Genomic DNA, 20,189 nt, shown 5'->3' with positions numbered 1-20,189 from the left:
TGGCAGCATGCAATGTAGCATCTGCTGCGTACTCAATAGCCGCTAACGCTTTCCCCAAAGTTTGATGTGCTCGAACTTGATCCTGAGGGATTAAGGTTTGAAGCTCCTGGAGCCAAGTGACAGAGGAACGAGAGAAAAAGGAGGCAGAAGTGGAAGCCTTTATTGCCCACCCTGATGCCTGATGCGCCCTCCTGAGGGATTATTCTGATTTTCTGTCCTCAGGTTTTAAGGCCTCCGCCATGTCCCCAGCAATCGTGGTATTGGAAAGGATAGGAGTGAGGGAAGTGTCAACCGAGGGAACCTCCAAGAGGCTAGTCAGGGATGGAGCTACACTGAACAACTTTTTGTCAGAGGACCCAGGAGCCGGAGAAATGCCCAGATTAGTCCACTGCTTTTTTTGGCGTATTGGTAAAAATGGGGGGACAGGGAATGTGTTTTTGAGTAATCCTGCGCTCAGCAAACACTGGATTAGAAACCTGACTGGTGGAAGGGGTGGGTTCTGGTTCGGGTTCTGGCTCTAGCTGGGATGAAGCCGAGGCTTTGGCCAAAATAGATGTAAACAGGGCAGGATTAAAGAGCCCTACAAAGGGAGATGATTCCTGAGAATCATCTTCATCCTCTGATAGAGCTGGTCCTCGTGATTCCTCTACATCGGAATAATATTCTCCGCTCAGAGAGGAATGTTCAGAAGGAATGGAACAGGCGTAATCTGGTGTGGGAGATTTACCCTGTGAGGGTGTAGAATGTTGAGATTTCTGTAAATATGAAAGACATCCCAAGACCTGCGTAAGCATAGATTGCAATTGTTCTGGAGCAAGCATCTGTGGCTGCTCAGAACGGAGACCAGCAGCCGTGGGAGTGAACGTGGCCGAAGGAGGAGGGGTAGGGGTAGGCTGAGGAGATCCCCATGTCGGATTTGGATTGGACGCCATGGGATTGTCTACTAAAGATTGGGAGCCTCCATCCGGAGACAATGGTCTGTGTACCTGTGCAATTGTGGTAACCTGAGGGCTGAAAGGAGAAGCCCCGGGAGGTTGAGGGACAACCGGTACCTGCTGTGGCAAAGCAGCTTTTTGAGCCCTGNAAATATCCAAAATAGTTAAATAAAACCTGAGTCTGGAGAGCAGAGAAACAACACGCCTTGTCTGGGTATAGACTAAGTCAGAACTGGGCATGTGCGGCCAGGCAGGAGGCGTGGCTATCTCAGACTTAGTCTTATTGGGTACAAGGGACTTCAGGAAACCCAATCAAGTGGATTATCCATCCCTCATGCTGGAGAACAATCCTTACAAATAGCCATATTTGTAATAACCATACAACAAACATCATTTAAAGAAAGAAAGAAAGAAACTCCTGGGATACTTTCTGCAGTGTAGTGAACCTCCATTCCAATTTTCAGAGGCAAGCTTTATTGCTCTTGTAATACTTTCCAAAAAGATCATGTTTGATACATTATGCTAAGCCGGGATAAGCAATATTTTTTGCAGAGGAGTGAAGACCTGTAATTTAAAAACTGAACCACTAGCCTCTGAGAGTCACTGAGGACATGGGTAATAATGTGATACTATTGTCAGAGTAATACCATTTTTAAGGTTTTAAAGATTTAAGGAATGACATTAGTATGTAAAAAATTACATTGCCTTCAGAAGTTGTGAATGCTCCAACACTGGAATTTTTAAAGAAGAGACTGGACAACATTCTTGCCTAGAAGATTGCTATGACAGCATCATTAGGGGTGATGTGGAGGCCCCAGGATAGCTGAAAGGGAGACCATGGTTTGCCCATTTTATGCTAAGCCAGTGTTTCTCAACCTTGACAATTTTAAGGCATGTGGACTTCAACTCCCAGAATTCCACAGCATTCCACAGCCAGCAATGCTGGCTGTGGAATTCTGGGAGTTGAAGTCCACATGCCTTAAAATTGTCAAGGTTGAGAAACACTGTGCTAAGCCCTCATGTGGCTTTGGCTGAGGATACTGTGTAACCATAGCTATTACTGTTTGTATAGATTTTGACTTACTGTGATATATGAATCTAATCAATCTACTAGCTCGTTATAAGCCAGGGCTAAGTATGATGTCTGAATCCTGTGACTATAAAAAAAAAATGAGTTCAAAGCCGGCAGTTCTCTGGCCAGAGTTGGCATCTACACTTGGCAATTGCTCTCTTCAAGGCCATGAAATGCCATGCACAATCCATGAATTTGTGGGACGGGAGAGAAGGCAAGGCTACCGGTTTCAACCACTGAGTGTGTAAGAGGCACTTGTGCTTTTCCAGTGGGATATCAACTGTTTTGCTCAGCTTTATTCTTGACTGCAATACTTACCCAGCTGAGTCTGTGTCTGAGATTCCTGTTGAGTCCTAGTTTAGCCATGTGAAATTAGAAAATCAGTGATTGAAAATGATTTAAAGTCAGGCAGTACATAAATCCTGGTTGGGGGAGCCTGGCATTCTCAGAAAAATATAAGAGAAGGATGGGGTCCAAGCCTGATAGTTTCACCCTTTTGTTCATTGCCCTCCACATGTACAAGTGACATTGCTTGCTACAACAACAACAAAAATCTCAATATTTTAGATCAAGCCAAATCTGAAATGCTAGGGAATTCCTGGAAGCTTGATGTTGAGACAAATCAGTCACCAACTAACAGCTAAAGCCCATTTATAAACTATTCCCTAAGAGGGAAATAATTATCCTAGACCAGGGGTCTTCAAACTTGGCATTTTATGACTTGTGGACTTCATTTCCCAGAATTCCTCAGCCAGGCACACTGGCTGAGGAATTCTAGGAGTTGAAGTCCACAAGTCATAAAAGGGCCAAGTTTGAAGACCCCTGTCCTAGACCCCTTACCCTACCCAATACTCAGATAAGCAGGAAAAGAATTCCAGATAAGCAATCTAGAGAGGAAACCATGTCTTAATCAAGAATTCATGAAGTCACACCTGCCAAGACTGGCAAATAAGCTATTACATATAGATAGCCAGTAAAGCACTTTCTCTTACTCTGATGATGTTACCTAGATCAAACTGTGGTTTACTGCCACATAATATAACTTAGTGTTATGAACATTTTCCATGGCACATGTACCTTTGCTGGAAAAAAGAATACAGGTTTCATAGGTTGGCCTCTAAGTAGTCACTATATATATAAAAAAAACATTAACTATAATTTTAATCCAGCTGGCTTCCATGCAGCCAAGCACATATTCTGAAGCCATCTGGCTAGAACAGGATATCAGTTGTACTCCAGGGAATCAGTGGGATGTGGAAACTTAAAAACCACTTATCAAGGGTACCGTTCATTCATCAAAACAAATTTGAATGAACAGTTGCTAACTTTGGTTTATTCCTGTCCTATTTCCTAGGGAATTTATAAAAATATTCTGCCAAGGATTAGCACATGAACAAGTGCTATCAAATCCAAGAGGACATTATTCCTACCTCTATCTCTGTAGACTAATTGGTCATTAAAGAATAGGAGATCAGTAAATAGTTGCAAAATATCCTCTGACACTAACAATTCATTCATGATCAAAAGCACGTAGACTGAGAGGGGATAGTATTCTGATGTGATGTTTCATAAAGAAAGTTTTAATGCATTAATCATATATAGCAACACTCTCAACTTTGTTAGAAAAGCTGATCTCCTGGTAAACATTTCTCTAGCCAAATAAACCTTCATGTGTGAAATACTTTCTGCTGTTATGATAAATAAATGCAGAAGCACACAGCAGCCACAGTAAATCATGTTAATCTCTCATTTCTATAGTGGACTAAGTTTGAAGATGAATGTTAATCCACTTTAAGTACAAGATGTATCCTCATTTTACCACAGGTCTTAAGCATCAATCATCAGAAATCCTTGGAATGTGACTCTCAACAACATCCTCACTTCAGAAGTTGAATTTGTGAGACTAGGCAACCACAACATGAATTTTAACACATTTGTCTCAAAATATGGACTAAAATCTATGGCACAGCCCAGGGCAGCAGGGAATAATAGATAATGTATTCATTCTCTCTCTCTCTCTCTCTCTCTCTCTCTCTCTCTCTCTCTCTCTCTCTCTCTCTCTCACACACACACACACACACAGACAGACAGACAGACAGACAGACAGACAATAAAGCTATGCTTCAATGGGAATCAGCTCCCAGAAATATTACTACTAAAGAAAAGTGTCCAGTGAAATACACCTCCAAATTTTGTATCTCACATATTGCATTCTATCTTGTTTAAGACATTAGGAGAAAGAAGTAGATCTTTAGAAATTTACACTATTTGCAAACAATTCCCTCCCCTACTTTTGTCCTTTTCTCTTAAGACAACCAAAATCTTTTAATTACATAAAATTGAAGTTTGGGGAAGAGCGCAAGATGTTCAATTAAACATCATTTCTTTGCAATTTGCATGAGCAAATATCATGGTCACATGCTGCTAAAATAGACAAGCTGCAGTACTTTTAGCATAACCTTTATTGCCACAGCAGCCCTCAGTGAAAAACATGACCCTCAATCCAAACATATTATTCCCCCATTGATTTCAGATCCACAAGAAAGACTTGAGAGAGACAGAAAGAGGAAAGAAAAGATAGTGTTGCAATGTTAACAGCTTACTGTACATTACAGAAACACTATGGCAACAAAACAGTAGTTATTACAAAGAGGAAAACTCAACCAATCTTTAATCCTGTGCTAGTTAAGACTGCCAATTTTAAACAAAAGAGAAGAGCAGATATTCAGCATATTATACACGATGGCATCACTTCTTCCCAATGCAAAATGCGAGTCAACTTAAATAACATGGAGCTGGTTAATATAATTATAGTACTGGCTTAAATTGCATAATGAAAAGCTGGTCAGAAAGTCATAGGTTTATCTTAGCAGAAACTATGTGTCATGAGTTACTCTAGTTTAGATGCATCTTACGTTGGAGCATTAATAATGTTTACTAAACATAGCTACTTCCTCTTATTTGATAAGATTAGTTTTGATGGATAACAAGCTTGTGAAGAAAACAATCCCCCACAAATAGCGGGGCTTCTGCTATTTCACTAGCCTACAACAAACCCGCGATATATAAAATGAACCCCATAATGAGTGCTGAATTTGGACTGACCGTACTAAAATCCTGTTCCCACTGGAATAATATTTATTCACTTTGCAGATCGGCTGACACCCAAAAGACTCAGGGCAGCTTCCAAGGCATACATAGAAAAAAATAGGCACATCCAGAAGAGTGAAACAACAAAACATACCCCAAACTAGCAATAAACTAATGAAGGCTACTGTGGCCCAGATCTGGGAGCAAAGTGACATTTTTAAAGCCCTCAGGAGCAACTGTAGGAATCATGTCAATCTCCAGGAGATATTGTTCCAGAGGGCAGGAAATGCAACACAGAAGCCGAACTGCCCAATTGCCAATAGATGACATTGTTTGTCTGAGGGACCCTGGAGACGCTCAATTATACCAAATGGCCACAAATCAAATAACCAGGCCTTATGCCAGTGAGGGCGAACCTTTTAGAGACCAAGTGCCCAAACTGCAACCCAAAACCCACTTATGCATCGTCGGGTGCCGGGTGGGTGTGGCCCATTGGCTGGGTGTGGCCCATTGGGTAGGCGTGCCCATTGGGTGGGCGTGGCTGCAGTGGTAACAGCAGACTGGGTGGGACTAAAAAGTTCAATCAATCAATTCCAACTTTGCGAGATCTTTTTTCCCCCGGGAGAAGTTGAAATTTTGATTGAACCATTTTATTTTTTTTTGCACATAGTGGTGGAGGCCTAAAGCGAAAAGGTTTTATAAAACCCAGCTGAAGGCCTAGGACTGGGACGACGGTGCGCATGCCCACAGAGAGGGCTCTGAGTGCTGCCTCTGGCACCCGTGCCACAGGTTCGCCACCACTGCCTTATGCAATGGAGGGCTCTATAGGTGATTACCAGCTATCTTAAATAGCACCTGGAAGTTATTTAGGGACCACCTACCCCCCCAGTTTCTCCTGTCCCATACTTTCTGACAGCATGCTCCATATTCCAGTGCTGATGAGGCCCAGGAAAGTAGCTTTGTCTGGAATGGCCTCTGCCCTCTGCAACATTTCCTTCGAGATTTGTATAGCTTCTGTCTTGAATTTATTTAAATGAGCCCTCAAGACTTGGCTGTGCCCCCAGGCCTTGTATTAAGAGTGTGTGACAGACCCTTTGAGTGGGTTTCAATTGAGATAGTTTCTCCAGATGCTTTGGGTGTTTTCCATCTTTTTATATTCTATTGTCTCTTTGTTTTTGTAAAACTCCCCGGAGTTGTGATTATGATGGCCAATAAATGTTATAAATAAATAAAATTTGGCCTCTTTCTGTAACATTCTATCTGTGATTAATGAATAACATTAATCTATTATCTTATAAGGATATTAAAAATACTATTGAAATCACCTGTGCCAAACACTTTTAGACATTTAATTAAAAAGAGATAACTTTCAATAGGTTAAATAGGTTATTGACATTAGCCTTTAGCCACATTTTGGGGTTTCAGTCATAAATTCAATTCCTAATATTTTTCAAATATACAGAGCAAAGAGCTGATTAGCTTGCACAACGCTGTCACCCTCCAGCATTTATGCTTATCACACAAGCCTTTGTGAAAAGGAAGTGGTAACTGGAATTTCCACCTACCCAATGTCCGCCTGAAATTTCAAGATGAACACAGTGCTGTCATTAGTCACTTCCTACGTAGGGGCTGTTTCTGCCTAACAGCAGGTTATAGCACAACTATGGCATCCTAGAGGAACTAAATCCTGAACAAAACGAGTGATCCCTTGTATTTCTTGAGGGGCGTAAGGAGAAGACCTCCAAAAATCAAATTTCCATAGCCTAGGTGGCATCGTAACATTCTAGCTGTATATATTCATTTTTATTTATGTGTTTATATCGCACCTTTATTTTTATAAATAATTCAAGGTGGCAAACATACCTAATATTCCTTCCTCTTCCTATTTTGCCCACAACAACCCTGTGAGGCGGTTGAGCTGAGAGTGAGGGATTGGCTCAAAGTCACCCAGCCAGCTTTGATGACTAAAATGGGACTAGGACTCACAGTCTCCGGGTTTCCAGCCTAGTGCCTTAATCACTAGACCAAACCAACTTTCTGAAGTACTACTACTATGAACCTCTATGTAGTTTTGCCTACAAAGTAATTCAGCTGTATTTGAGTCCCATTATATTTGGCCTAATTATATAGATACAACAGGAAATAAATTAAAGCAGAGGTATAAGCAGTTTGTACTACTTGGATGAATTTCAAAAGCTAACTTTATGTGTGATCACTCTACTCTCATTGATAATTTTTTATTTATTTTCAAAGCTTTCTCTTTTTTTGTCTTTGTTTTTATTTTATTTTCGGATTTTGTATTTTAACTTTGGATATAAAAAATTATCAACTCTACTCTCAACACTGGTTTCAGTCCCTTCCTTAGTAAAATTTAATCCCAGTCCTGCCACCATCACCACCAAAAGATTCCACACAAATGTTCCACAACATTTCAAAGTTTTGACCAACAATTATCCACATGTATCTGAGAACACTCATGACTTCCACATATTGGAGATTTTCTACAAGCAACAACAGCAAAGTCAAATCAAATTATATATGTAAGAAAGCTAATTTGGAGCATAGGATATCTAGCTGAAAGTGGACTGGATTATGTCCTCAGAAACTCGCTCACTTTCTTTACAACAAGCGAATGCAACTATAGCACTCCAGAAATTGATGAACTTCCAATTCTCAGCATCCTTAGGATTGTTCGGGAAGATAAAGAGTACTAAGGAATCCTATTTTTACTAGAAAGTCAACTGACATTACAGGACAGACTGGTACATAGGTTGAAGAAGACAAATAAATTAAGTTTTTGTCTTCTCATATAATACCCGGATTAGATCCTGGAGTTACCAACAAAGTTGAATGGTGAAAGAATCAGAATAAAGGAACTACTTCTTCATATAGCATGTCATTAAAATAATGGAATTTGGAACAATATATTGTAATGATGGCTGAAAACTTCTACCATCCTAAAGAGGCACTATGGATAACACCATCCATGGCTACACAACTACTAGTCATGCCAATTACATATTATCTCCAGTAATATAAGCAAGAATGAATATGAAGCACCACTTTTGAACCTCCAAGATTGTAGCTTCTGCTCCGCAAATAACAGGTTATTCTTTTTAATTGTCCACAACAAGGATAGATAACCTTTCATTTCAACAGTAAGCTCCTGACATGGAGCCATGCCAGCAGTATATAATGAAATGGCTAACCAAGATACAAACACATTATTCTTTTCCAAAAGGTCCTGTGCTGATTAGCAGTGGCATTCATACACACTGTCTGCCAGCCTTCCAAGTAAAAATGATACACACTATGTGGCCAATTCTTTTATTCTAGCAGGATTACAGCAGCAAGAGCTTGGAAGGGTCATCACACACAATACCAAATAATGAATCTGGACACATAAGCAAAACAAATCCATAGCTGAAATCAGCAGGAAAAGGAAGGGCTGAAAGTGTACACAGGCAAACTATGCTTGGGAAGCCTACACTACAGCTCCTTATAATTTTACACAATTCACAGTTATGACGTAGCACAAAAACTAGGACTTTACCCTTTGTAAGATTTACATACATGCTTGGTTCATATCTTTTTTTTTTTAAACTGAAGAACATGAAACCAAGCGCCCTCTGATTTTTACTGGATTCCAAGCAGCTGTGCATAATCTACCCGCTAGTTAGAAAGTTGATTTTAGAGATGATTTAAATTGTGGTACCTAATACCTGGAGATGATAGATGGGACAAAAGTGAGACTAAGATTTGGTTGATATTCTAAACTGGATCACAGTGTATACACACGCTTCTCTCTTTAGGACATGATAAACATTTCACATAATATATAGCTAGTTAAAATCTGACAAATCTCAGTGAAACATTCCAGAACATTAAACCATTGTTGCTGACTAACAAAACAGAGTGCTTCTAGCTCTGTAACCTAGAATGAAAAAAACAGATACATTCTCTGCAGTCAAAACCAGAGTTGAAAGGAAAGAAATACCTTCACTATCTCAAACTCTTCAAAAATGATTTAAAATGTTTTCGATCTTATACCCTGTCTTCTAGAAAAAAAATAACTTTCTGGTGGCTCCATTTTGATGAGCCAAAGGAAAAAAAAAGGTTTAAAATAACAGCAGTTGCATATCAACTAATCCATGTGTTGGCAGAAGACTGTAGCCAAGAAAAACCCACAAATTAAAGCCAGGGTAGCAACTTTAGTGGACCAGAGACAATATCTTATACTCCCATCAGAAGGATGACAGCAGGGAAATCAAATGTTACTGAATGTGGAGAAATGTTGGAAGGGGTTGACCTCTAAGAAAAAGTCCAGAGATATCTGAACTGGCCTCCTGATAGCCAGCACTGCAGCTAGGAGACCAGAGAAAGGATTACATCAGAGAGTCCCTATCTACTTGCACAAGGAACAAAAGACTCAGTCCCCTAACTGATCCCCCAAATACCTTTTTCAAAGCAGAAATATAATCCAAAACTATAGCAGGGGATAGAGCTACTGCTCCTTTCGGAAGATCACTCCTATTCAACTGTTCACTCCTAGACCAAGAGAGGAGCCGAAGGAACAAGAAAGCATCTTGGAGACATCTTGAGTCTCCAACCTCAGATGCCCAAAGATGATACACAGTTTCCTTCGGCAGAGGTAGCAAGACATTAACTACACCTGCATTCCTTTACACAATGGGTTCATAGCAGGAAGAGGGTGAGCCATCAATGATTTCACACAATTCACAGCTCTTCAGATACGGAGTTAATCTTTTCCTATCAGGTCCATCGTCCACTGATCACAAAAGGTCCTTCGTGCTATATGTCCAACTACTGTGCATCTCCAAATATTACATGAAAAGCTCTTTGAAAACAAAGCACTTCCAGGTAGCTATGTTTCAGTTGCTTCTGCAAAGCTAAACTTCATCCACATTACTTGTAGCAGGAAAAATGGAATACAAGGAAGATTTTCTAGGTAGCCTTTGAATTGGTAAGAGAACACTATTCAGTAAACAAAAGCAAGCACAAAGCTGGTGGGAAGTGTTTGGATGAGAGCTCTGAGTTCTTTTTTATACTGTTCTGAGGGCTTTCATGTGGCTGTGTATCACCAACAGATTGTATCAAACGTCTAGTGTTCCGAGTTGAACAGATGGATAGTTTAATTGCACAGAATGCTCCGAGGTATATCAATACCACCATCGCCAAGAGGAGAGTTATTACAAAATTTAAGTAACGAGCAATTGAGGTTCAATAATGAAAGGCAAAAGAATCAGCAGGGTGGCACTCTTTTAGTTCTTAACAGATAGGACTAACAGCCCAAGCAAAGTAAAACTGGACAAAACTGGTTAGAGACAATAGAACTCAATTGCTTTTGGGTATGTGTCTCGAGGTATTATATTAATATATGGCTGCAATCCTAAGCAAATACCTAAGAAGTAGGCCAACATGAATTCAGTGAAAATCCTTTGAAGTTAATCCACATAGATGGGATAAGTTCAAAATATGCAAACCTCAGGGCACGGGTACAAACACAAGGTGTAGTAACTGTCACTTCCAAAACTAAAGTTGAAACAGGCCAACATTTCTCAAAGGTCACTCCATCATCAAAAACATCCTATTAGGGAAGGATAGAGAATTTTTTTTTACTAGAAATGGGAAAACAATTCTACTGGCTAAAACTTACAGGGAGTTGCAATTCAGCAACCTCTGGGATAGACATCACCCATGCCTTTTGGTTTAGCAACATCTGGGAGGCCCTGCATCAATTTAACTTTTTGGTCAGCTGTTTTTTTGGGGGTGATAACTTTTTTTAAAATGTAGATAAGGTTTCAATGGTGGGGGGGGGATTGTCAATTCGTCAAAAGTACAGCATGTTCTGGTTCTGCAGCTAACTCCACAAAATCAGCAAGTACTTTCATAACTGGGAGGTAAACAATAGGCGAACACAGCTGACAATATGCCAAGATAATTCATTACAATTTTCATATAGGTGTTTAATAAGATGATCAACAGTTATCACTCTAGCAAAGACATATTTAAGTCACATTTTTGCCCTTGAGAAATTCAAGAAAATAAGAGAGCAGAAAGCTTGTTCACACCATTTTGCAGGGCAATACCAGTAGTCCTCAACTTACGACTGTTCTTTTACACCCACCATTTGAAATGATCGTGGTGCTGAACCAAGGGAGTTACGGCCCCTACCTGAAGTTACAGCTGTTGCAACCTCCCCACAGTCAAATTAGAAAAATTCAGGCACTTGGCAGCATGCCCATCCTTATGTCCATGTGGGTGCTGCTACACCAACCCACCCACTTCTTTCCCCCCATCTCAGCTGCCCACCTGGTCCACCTGCTCCAAGGCTGCCAAAGACTCTAGGGCAGGATTCCCCCACCCCACCATGCCTGGGAGACCTGAGTCCCTTCCCCACCCCCACTCCCGGGGCCAATTACATTGGCCTTATTCTGAAAGCACTGAGAAAAAAAACTGGTAGTGAAGATGATCATTCTTAAAAACAAACTGCCTTTGGGATCTTTCTGGAAAGGAAACAGCCTCTTCAACCTTCACCTCAATCATCTTGGATAGCAGAGTTCAGCTGCCCTTCTGTCAGCAGGTGCAGAAAAAGGCAAAGGTAAGTGGACCTGAACATGGAAGGATGGGGAGAGGCACTGGGCTTTCTGAGCATGGTGGGGCAGGGAGAGGGACCAGGCCTTCTGGCCATGGCAGGTTTCTCTGCTTCAGTGGATACCAGACTTCTCAGCCCCCCCTCCCCCAGGTATCCCTGCAGATCGCTTAAGACCACAATTGGGAGAGGCAGGATTTCAGTCATTGAGCGAAGTGGGCCATGGGCATGTTACTTAACAATAGCTTCACTCTATGATCAAGATTCTGGTACCAACTGTGGTTTTAAGTCAAGAACTACTTGTACTGATTATTAGCTTACCAAGAAGTTATACTGAAATTCAAGCTATGCACACTTTCAGGTCTTGTCTCCAAAAAGTGCTTCAGAGCCCATCAAAGCACCTGCTGCAGCAACTACCACAAGATCTTAGGAAAAGACATGGCTTCTTTAAAGTATTGCAAATAGATGCTACATTCATACCACCAAACACATCAAAGCATACTTTGGAGACTGAACCTGAAGCAGAGGACATCCCAAAAAGAAGACATAACTTATTAAATTAAAACGGTCCTCTAAATCTGCCCATCATTCTCACCTGCCTGCATTTGCACATCAAAGCCCTAAGATTTATTCCAAAATATTTCTCACGTTATTCAGTGAGACTTTTAATCGGAAGGTAAGCATTTCCAGGACAGCTTGTGTCAATTATTTCTTCCAAGCACCTCTCAACATGCTTCCTTCAGGTCTGAATCTTCTATTTCCTCTTGGGATCATTGCTGCTAAGAGAACAAACAAAAGTCATCTCAAACAAAATAACTTGCTTTCTCAACAATTCTATTGTGGGAACAAGCATTCCACAGATGACTCCAATAAAGAAAGCAGGTCAGGTTGAAAACAGAATTGATCTTGCAAGGCTTCAGCACACATTTTCCTCCTATTGCAAGGCTTAGATTATTCTCCTTTCTTCTCCCCACATTCCCTCAGGAATCTCACTTAATCAAGTGAATTACTTCTTGCCACAGCTTTAAAATCAATGCTTGCAGCTACAAAAAGGCAAGCAAAGTGTAAAAATAAATGTATGCTCAAGCTCTTGAGAGGCAGATATTTTAAGCAAGATTTAAATGAGCCAGTTTGAAACATCACAACTATATAAGGGGAAGCTTGACTTAAAGAAGACAGGACATCTAAAGCTTTAAGCTGTACATAGGGAAAAAATGTAGATAGCATAGCTTGTCAAATTAGTGTTTTTATAGTGCTTCAAAGATAATATTCATATCAGATAAAATCACCTGCATCCAAAGTTCCGTAAGTTCTACTGTGGATCTTAATAAATGAAGCGTATTTGTATTCATTCTATTTATATATATATATTGCATATCTGTCTTATCTTTCCACTCCTTCCAACTAATTTTTCATTTATTACCCTCTAAACAAATAAAAAAGCATTAAACAAATGATCCAAACATGTAATATCAACTAACTGGAGAAAAAAAGACTGCAACCACAAGCAGCAGCTTAACTTTATATCATAACAAAAGAAGTTACATAAAAATTATTTGGAACACTCCAAATGCCTCCAGATACTGTATATCAGGCCTCAATATTAATATTGTATACAACATTTATAAACAGATGTTTTCCACCAAAGTCACCCAAGAGGACGTGTTTCAATTCTCTAAAAAAGAACTTCATAATGACCATTTTGAGGAAATTAATTCCAAGACTATCACCAACTGTTAAATGTTTGACAATCAAGCAATCTTCTCCAACCCTCATCATGTTCATCTACCATAATTAAACTTCTGAAGGACACCCAGTTGGAAATGGCTGTCTCATTATCAAAATATTTCAACTGCTGCAGCTTTTTCAAAGAATGCCCAAATACAGGTAGCCCTCAACTTAACCACCCTTTGTTTAGTGACCATTTGAAGTTACAACAAAAAAAGCGACTCAGGATTAGCCCTCATACTTACCACCATTGCAAAATCCACAAGGTCACATGATCAAAAATCGGGAGCTTGATATCCAAGTCATGTGACCACCATTTGTGACTTCCCCAGCTAACTCCTGACAGGCAAAGTCAATGGGGAAGCTGGATTTGCTTAACGACTGAAGTAATTTAATTTAATCATGGCAAAAAAAAATATACAATTGGGTGTGACTCATTTAACAACTATCTAGCTTAGTAACTGAATATGTAGCCTCAATTGCGGTTGTAAGTCGAGGACTACCTGTACTTTACTTATAACTGCTTTTTAAAAAGGAAGAAGCAATATTCAAGAAAAAGCTACTTGGATTTCAAAGATCCTATCAATTAGTTCATACAACCAAGATGGAAATCTGGAATTAAAAATCTCTTCATTACTTTTCTCTGTTCAACCAACCCCCAAAAGCTAAGCTCTTACAATATTGGTTTATGGCTGGCTTAACCATAATTTTTAATAACAATAGTTGTCTAAGTTCAGACAACTTGTTAACTATAAACATTAGCAAACCGTAACACCTGCATTCATGCAACATTATAAGCTATACACATGATTAGCTTACTGGGTGAATCCATTTGCAAATAGATGTGCAGTTCTTTGGATTTCAAAGCAAAAAGGCAAAGTCCCAGGAAAAGGCATACAGGTAGTCCTCAACTTACAATAGTCTGTTTAGTGACCGTTCAAAGTTACAATGGCACTGAAAAAAGTAACTTATGACCATTTTTCACACTTACAACCGTTGCAGCATCCCCATAGTCCTGTGATCAAAAGTCAGACGCTTGGCAACTGACTCATGTTTATGACGGTTGCAGTGTCCTGGGGACATGAGATTACCTTTTGCGATCTTCTGACAAGCAAAGTCAATGGGGAAGCCAAATTCATTTAACAACAGTGTTACTAATTCAACCACTGCAGTGATTCACTTAACAACTGTGGCAAGAAAAGTCATAAAATGGGGCAAAACTCATTTAACAAATATCTCACTTAGCAACAGAAATTTTAGGCTCACTTGTGGTCGTAAGTCGAGGACTACCTGTATTTGGTCTGAAGTAATGTAGACAGAATGTGTGCCTAGGGTATAGAACACACCTTAAGGTATCTTTTTGCTTTCAAATCCAAAAAGTGCTGCACAGCTTAATAGATATCAAGTCAGTAGGTCAACGACCATCAATGTCATAAACCAATGATGGCGAACCTTTTAGAGACCGAGTGCCCAAAAACTGCCCCTGTCCCACCCACCCCGCTCTGCCCCTGCCCCGCCCCACTCCTGCCCACCCGCAGGGTCACTCAACAGATTGCCCAGGTGGTCCAGCAGCGCCATAGTGGCCACGCCCTCCACCCACACCCCGCAGCATCAATTGCATGCAACAGAGCGCGAGGGTGGAGTCTTGTCCCCGCTGCCTGGCTGCCATGTCCTTGGCTGCGCTGCTCCACGTGAGCCACGCTCAGGGGGGGCGACTCTCCAGGGGGGCTGCTGGTGAGGAGGGGGCTGCAGGGAGAGATGGGGCTGGGGCAACGGCACATGTGCCCTCATGCCACCACTGTCATAAACAATATATATTTAGCTCTTTACGTAGAACTAAAAAAAATAAATCTTTATTTTAAGTTAAGATGATGATCAAGACTTGCCAGGGTAAAACAGAAGAAAGAGTCAGCTGGCAGGCTACATTCAGCATTATGGACCTTAAGAAATTAAAGTGAAATTGAGTATCAGAAAACTGATGTTTTGCCTTTCCATTTTTAATATGTAGTGATTTTCACCCATGAGGAAACAGAAATTCATTCCCAGATTCAATGAATCTAAACTGCACCAGGCAGATCTGACTTTAGATTGTAAACAAAGCTTGTTCAGGTAATTAAGCCATAGGTTATTACATCTCAGCAGTTTCTGACAATCCTCAGACTTTTTAGATTCCTGTATATACCTGTATTTTTATTTTGCCCCAGAACACTTTTACAAACCAACAAACAGCATTTTGTAAACGTGAATTAGTTCCATCTAGAAAACGGAAAATTTAATCTTTCACGTATGCATATATTTTTCTTTTGCCTGATGAAAGGAGTTGCAAATGCCTTGAAACAGCATTCCCTAATTTCCTCTCAGGTGCCTCAACAAACAGGTAGTGGCTGATGCTTTCTCTCCTAAAGGTGAAGTAGTAACTTTTCTGACCTGCTTCTCTTATTGCAAATTTGGAGGAGGGGGGGGGGGGGCGAGGTGAGAGAAAGAATATCTGCAGACAGTAGAACCCTTCCACAAGCCTGACACACAAGTTTCTTCAGACAACCTTCACTCCTCCTTCCTTGTCCATGAGTGTCTGAAGAAATTACAGAGTACACAGCAAGTTCCAAAAGCCAATCAGGAGTTTCTCTTTTCGAACAGATCTTCTGCACTCATTCTTTCTTCAGAACCTTTCCCTGCTCACGGTTTCTAACTTAATTATAAACAGACTGGAAAATGTAGACAAAAGGGATCAGAACTCTGGACATTTCTGATCCATCCTTGGAAGTCTTCCCAAAAACTCCACGATACAAGAAACACGGAAAAAAGATAAAGCCACAGGGACCCCACTACTTGTATCGAGGAAGGCGATTACATCTTTCCCCCTAGAGTCCCCCACCCGCTAAAGCCCGATTTTCCCACCTCACCGACTAGTGGTATTCTTTCCTCCATTAAAATACTCCACAGGTTAACTATCCCTATACTAAAGGCACGCCAGAATACGTGAGCAAACCTATCGCCTCGTTTTCCCACCCGGTCTCTTCCGAAGAGCAAGAGCGATCCCCTCTCACTTCGTTAAACCCAGGAAGCGGAAAGGTAAACGGGTGATTCACACGCTCCTCTTGAGCACAAAACACGCCTCCCATTCATTTCTCACCCACCTGCATAGAAACGGATGAGGCAGCCGGTCTCCGAGTCCATGCCCTCCTCCTGCACCCGCCACAGGTCCCGGAAGCCCAGCTGCGAGAGGTAGTCGTTTTGAATCTGCAGGGGCTTCTCGTGCGATTCCAGCCGGCGGGCGGTCTCCCCGTGGAGCTGGACATACAAGGCCGGAGGCTGCTGCGGAGAGGCGGCTTCCCCAGCAGGAGAGGAACTTCTCCGCAAAGCCTTCCCCTTGCCCGGGGAGTCCCCCGAAGCTCTCCCTAGTCGGGATTCCGGACTGTGCACCGAAAGCGGGTCGCCCGGCCGGCGTGGCTGGCTCCTTCCAGGCCCCGATCCCGCTCCTTCTTCCTTCGCCGCGGCTGGAGGCGCCAGATCCGCTTCCGATTCTTCCGAAGACGACGAAGAGCCCCCGCCCCCGCTATAAGGATCCAGGCGGTCGGAGGCGCTCTCGGCGCTGGGGCTGAAGCTCTCGGTATCCGACCCTCCCAAGAGGGACGGGCAAGAGAGCGGAGGGCCGGACAGGTAGAGTTCGGTGCGGGGCGGCGGAAAGGCCCGTCCGGGGCTGCCGTCGGAGGGGGAAAGGCTGGGCTGCCCACTCGCCCGGCCGCTCTCTCCTCCACTGAGAGCCAGGCGCCTGGGCCGGACAACCGCCGCCTCTCCAGCTCCCAAGCCGTTGGGGGCCCCTCGACGGCTTCGGGGCCTTCTCCCGACTTGGATCGGGGTTAAACTTCCCGCTGGAGAAGTCGGAGCCTCCACGGGCTCGGGCAGCGCCTCTTCTTTCCCGCCGAGAGAAGCCGATGGTTGTAGAAGCAAATCATCTGCCGCCGCCTCCTCTTCTTTAGGGGGCAGCGGAGCCTCGGCCATGGCGGCCGCCGCCTTCCCCCAAACCCGGACAGCGCTACTACTCCCTCCTCCCCGGTGTCCGAGTTGCAGCAACCGAAGCGCCACTTCAGCAGCCGTGGTCTCCAGGTTGCAAAGCACGGGGAGCAGAGAGCAGCCGCCGCCGCCGCCGCTACCCCGCTGTTGTTGCTGCTGCTGCTGGTGATAGTAATAGTAGACATGGACGCATCCTCGCTGTAGGTCCCGCCGCACCCAGTCTCGCTCTGGGGCTTGGAGAGGCTGAAGCTGCCGGGGCGGCTTGGGCAGCAAAAGCAGGGTCTTCCGATCTAAGCTGCGGGTCCCCAGCGCGGTGGCAGCGGCGATCGGAGCGGCGGGGGAAGAAGCCGCCGAGAGATTCCTCTTCAGTCTGCCTCTCCGCAACAGGAGGGAGTTGGCGCCGCTGCTGGGAATAGCCGCCGCCGCCGCCGCTTGAGTCCCGTTGGCCGCTAGCGCCAACGAAGCACCGCAGCCGGTGGCCGCGGCCCCTCGTTTCCTTCGCCGATGGTGGCCGCCGACTACTACCCCTGTTCTCGCGGCTCCGGCGACGGCGGCTGTTCCTTTGCCCCCGTCCAACGGGCTGGGTCCTCCTATGCCATTGCCGTTCTCGATGCCGGGGGCTGCCTGGCCCGAGTTGCTCGGCCGCTCCCCCTTGCCGATCATCGGGGCCGGCGTTTCTCTGCTTCCAAGCTGTGGTTGCTGCGCAGGTTCCATTGTAGAACGCCCGGGCGAGCCGCGTTCCGAAGGGGGAGGGGGCGCGGGATTATGTAGCAACAGTGAACATTCCGTCGGTGTCTTAACGTTCCAGTCGGCTCAGCCTTGCCGCCGCGCAGCTGCTGCCGTTGTCGCGAGCGCCATTAGGGACTGGCGAAGAGACAGGATCAGCGGCAGCAGCGGCAGCAGCAGCCACCGCCTCCTTCCTCCCTCCCTCCCACCCGGCGTGGCCTCTCCTCTCCTCTCCTCCTCAGGCTCCTTATGAATATTAATTAAAGCAGGCCTCTTACGAAGGGTGTAATTTTCGGCTTGCCTCCCTCGCTCTCCCTAACGAGCAAACGCCATTCGAGCGCCTTCTTAATATTCATGAGGAGTGACGACATCCCTCGTGAGTTAGGAAAGGGCGGGGCTCCGGCGATAAACAAAACGTGATCGTTTGCGCCCAAGATGAACGGTGGGAGAAATCGACCTGCGAAAAGGTTGCTGGGAAGCGTAGTTCTGAAGCTCAGCTCTGCTTCCCGAGGTCGCCCAAGGTTTGACTACATGTCCCTTCAGCCGTCGCGCTCTTTTCATTGGGCGGGAGAGAAAAGGCAACTTCCCCAAGTTTCCTTCCTCCTTTAGCTGCTCGTTCTTTTCTTGGCTTGTGGTGTCTCACGTGTGGGGTGGTTGTTTCGGTTGTCCTTTAACTTTCTTTATTCCTATTTGATCTTTATATATAATTCCACAATTGTTGAGGCTTTCACAGACACAAACGTTTGTACGTATATTCTTTGCAAAGAATAAGAGAATATTTGTTCTCAATGTCCAGATGCTTATGGTACTGCACTTCACCAGCAAACATCGAATTCACTGCTTATGCAGAAGATGTTTTATTGCAGTTTGATTCATTTCTGTTTGAGACATGAAAATTTGGGGACATTTCCCAAACTGACATAGACTGCAAAAAAATTAAAATTCATGCATCCAAAGCAAATGAGCAGGAAGGAGCCTGACCACTGTATATCTGTGATTATATGAAAAGTTTTCAATTAGCAATAATCGCGCCTCGGATAAACCTCATTGGCTACGATACTGCCACTGTGCAAAGCTGTGATTATATGATTAACTGCTCTGGCTTTATTTACTTCAGTCAGGAAGTTTATCCAAGCCAGAACAATGATTCATACCTGTAGAAATATAGGAAGTTGCCATTCTGAGTCAGACCACTGACCCATCTCACCCAAGAATGTAAAGGCAATGCAACAGCAGTTCCTTAGACTTTTCCAAAATATTTTCTCTCCATTTGGAGATGAGATTACAGCTGAAAACTTCAACATACACTACAAAATATGTTGTTGTTTTTTTTACCTTACATATAGTTAGTAGTGGCCACTTCTGCCCAAAGTGGATAGCTACCTTTACACCATACGTAAGGAACCTATAGGTCTGATCCCCTATTTGCATTTTTCTCCATTTATCAATTTTTTCCTTGTTAATGCTAACGGTGTCCAAGTAGTGCACCAGTTGTTTTGTAATAGCACCTAAGGCACCTATTACTGTAATGTCCAATATCTCCTTTTTTACTCTTATCAACAGTTGTTAAGTCTGGTGTATTATGTGGCAGGTGTTTGAATTATAAAGTTCCAGAGCACTTTAGTGTATTCATTTTCTATTACTTTGTCTATTTTGGGCTCTCGCTATTTCTTGCTTCCAGGCAAATGATATTTCTTGCAGCTCTTCCAATACACCATTATTATACTTTGTCATGCCATTGTTTGTGGTCAGTCTGTGTGATCTTCTTGCAGCAATTACCCAAGTAGTTTCTATATCGTGATTTCTTCAGCTTCTTTGTAGAAGTTGCTGCCTGTTGCTATCTGCTCAATTCTGGCTTTGTACGCATTTGTTCTTAAGGCTTGGTCTTGTGCAAACAGAATTAGCCCCTCTGTCTCTCTCTTTAACTTGCTGGCTCTTAGCCTTTGCCAAGACTTGTTATCTGCTTTGCCTGCTAGTTTTTTGTGACCTGGCCATGTAATGCTTTGCCTTG

General features: G+C 43.1%; 1 protein-coding gene and 1 non-coding gene across 2 annotated transcripts in view; both read right to left on the bottom strand.

Annotated features, from left to right (window-relative positions):
- PHLPP1 (PH domain and leucine rich repeat protein phosphatase 1) overlaps positions 1-18,166 on the bottom strand; it is a 158,030-nt gene extending 139,864 nt beyond the window's left edge. The window contains exon 1 of the mRNA XM_029283251.1: positions 16,576-18,166. Within this exon, the coding sequence (XP_029139084.1) occupies positions 16,576-18,166 (1,591 nt within the window). The remainder of the gene's footprint in view (positions 1-16,575) is intronic.
- A 926-nt stretch (positions 18,167-19,092) lies between these two features.
- LOC114922285 lies at positions 19,093-19,255 on the bottom strand. The gene has a single exon (XR_003810370.1). It is a non-coding gene; the product is annotated as a U4 spliceosomal RNA (small nuclear RNA).
- Positions 19,256-20,189: the final 934 nt, after the last annotated feature.

This window comes from Protobothrops mucrosquamatus, unplaced genomic scaffold (genome assembly GCF_001527695.2).
Source record: "Protobothrops mucrosquamatus isolate PMUCROS unplaced genomic scaffold, P.Mucros_1.0 scaffold43, whole genome shotgun sequence".
In the NCBI taxonomy this organism is placed as follows: Eukaryota; Metazoa; Chordata; class Lepidosauria; order Squamata; family Viperidae; genus Protobothrops; species Protobothrops mucrosquamatus.
The sequence above is the reverse complement of the archived record's forward strand: the minus strand, read 5'-3'. Positions and strand labels throughout refer to the sequence as shown.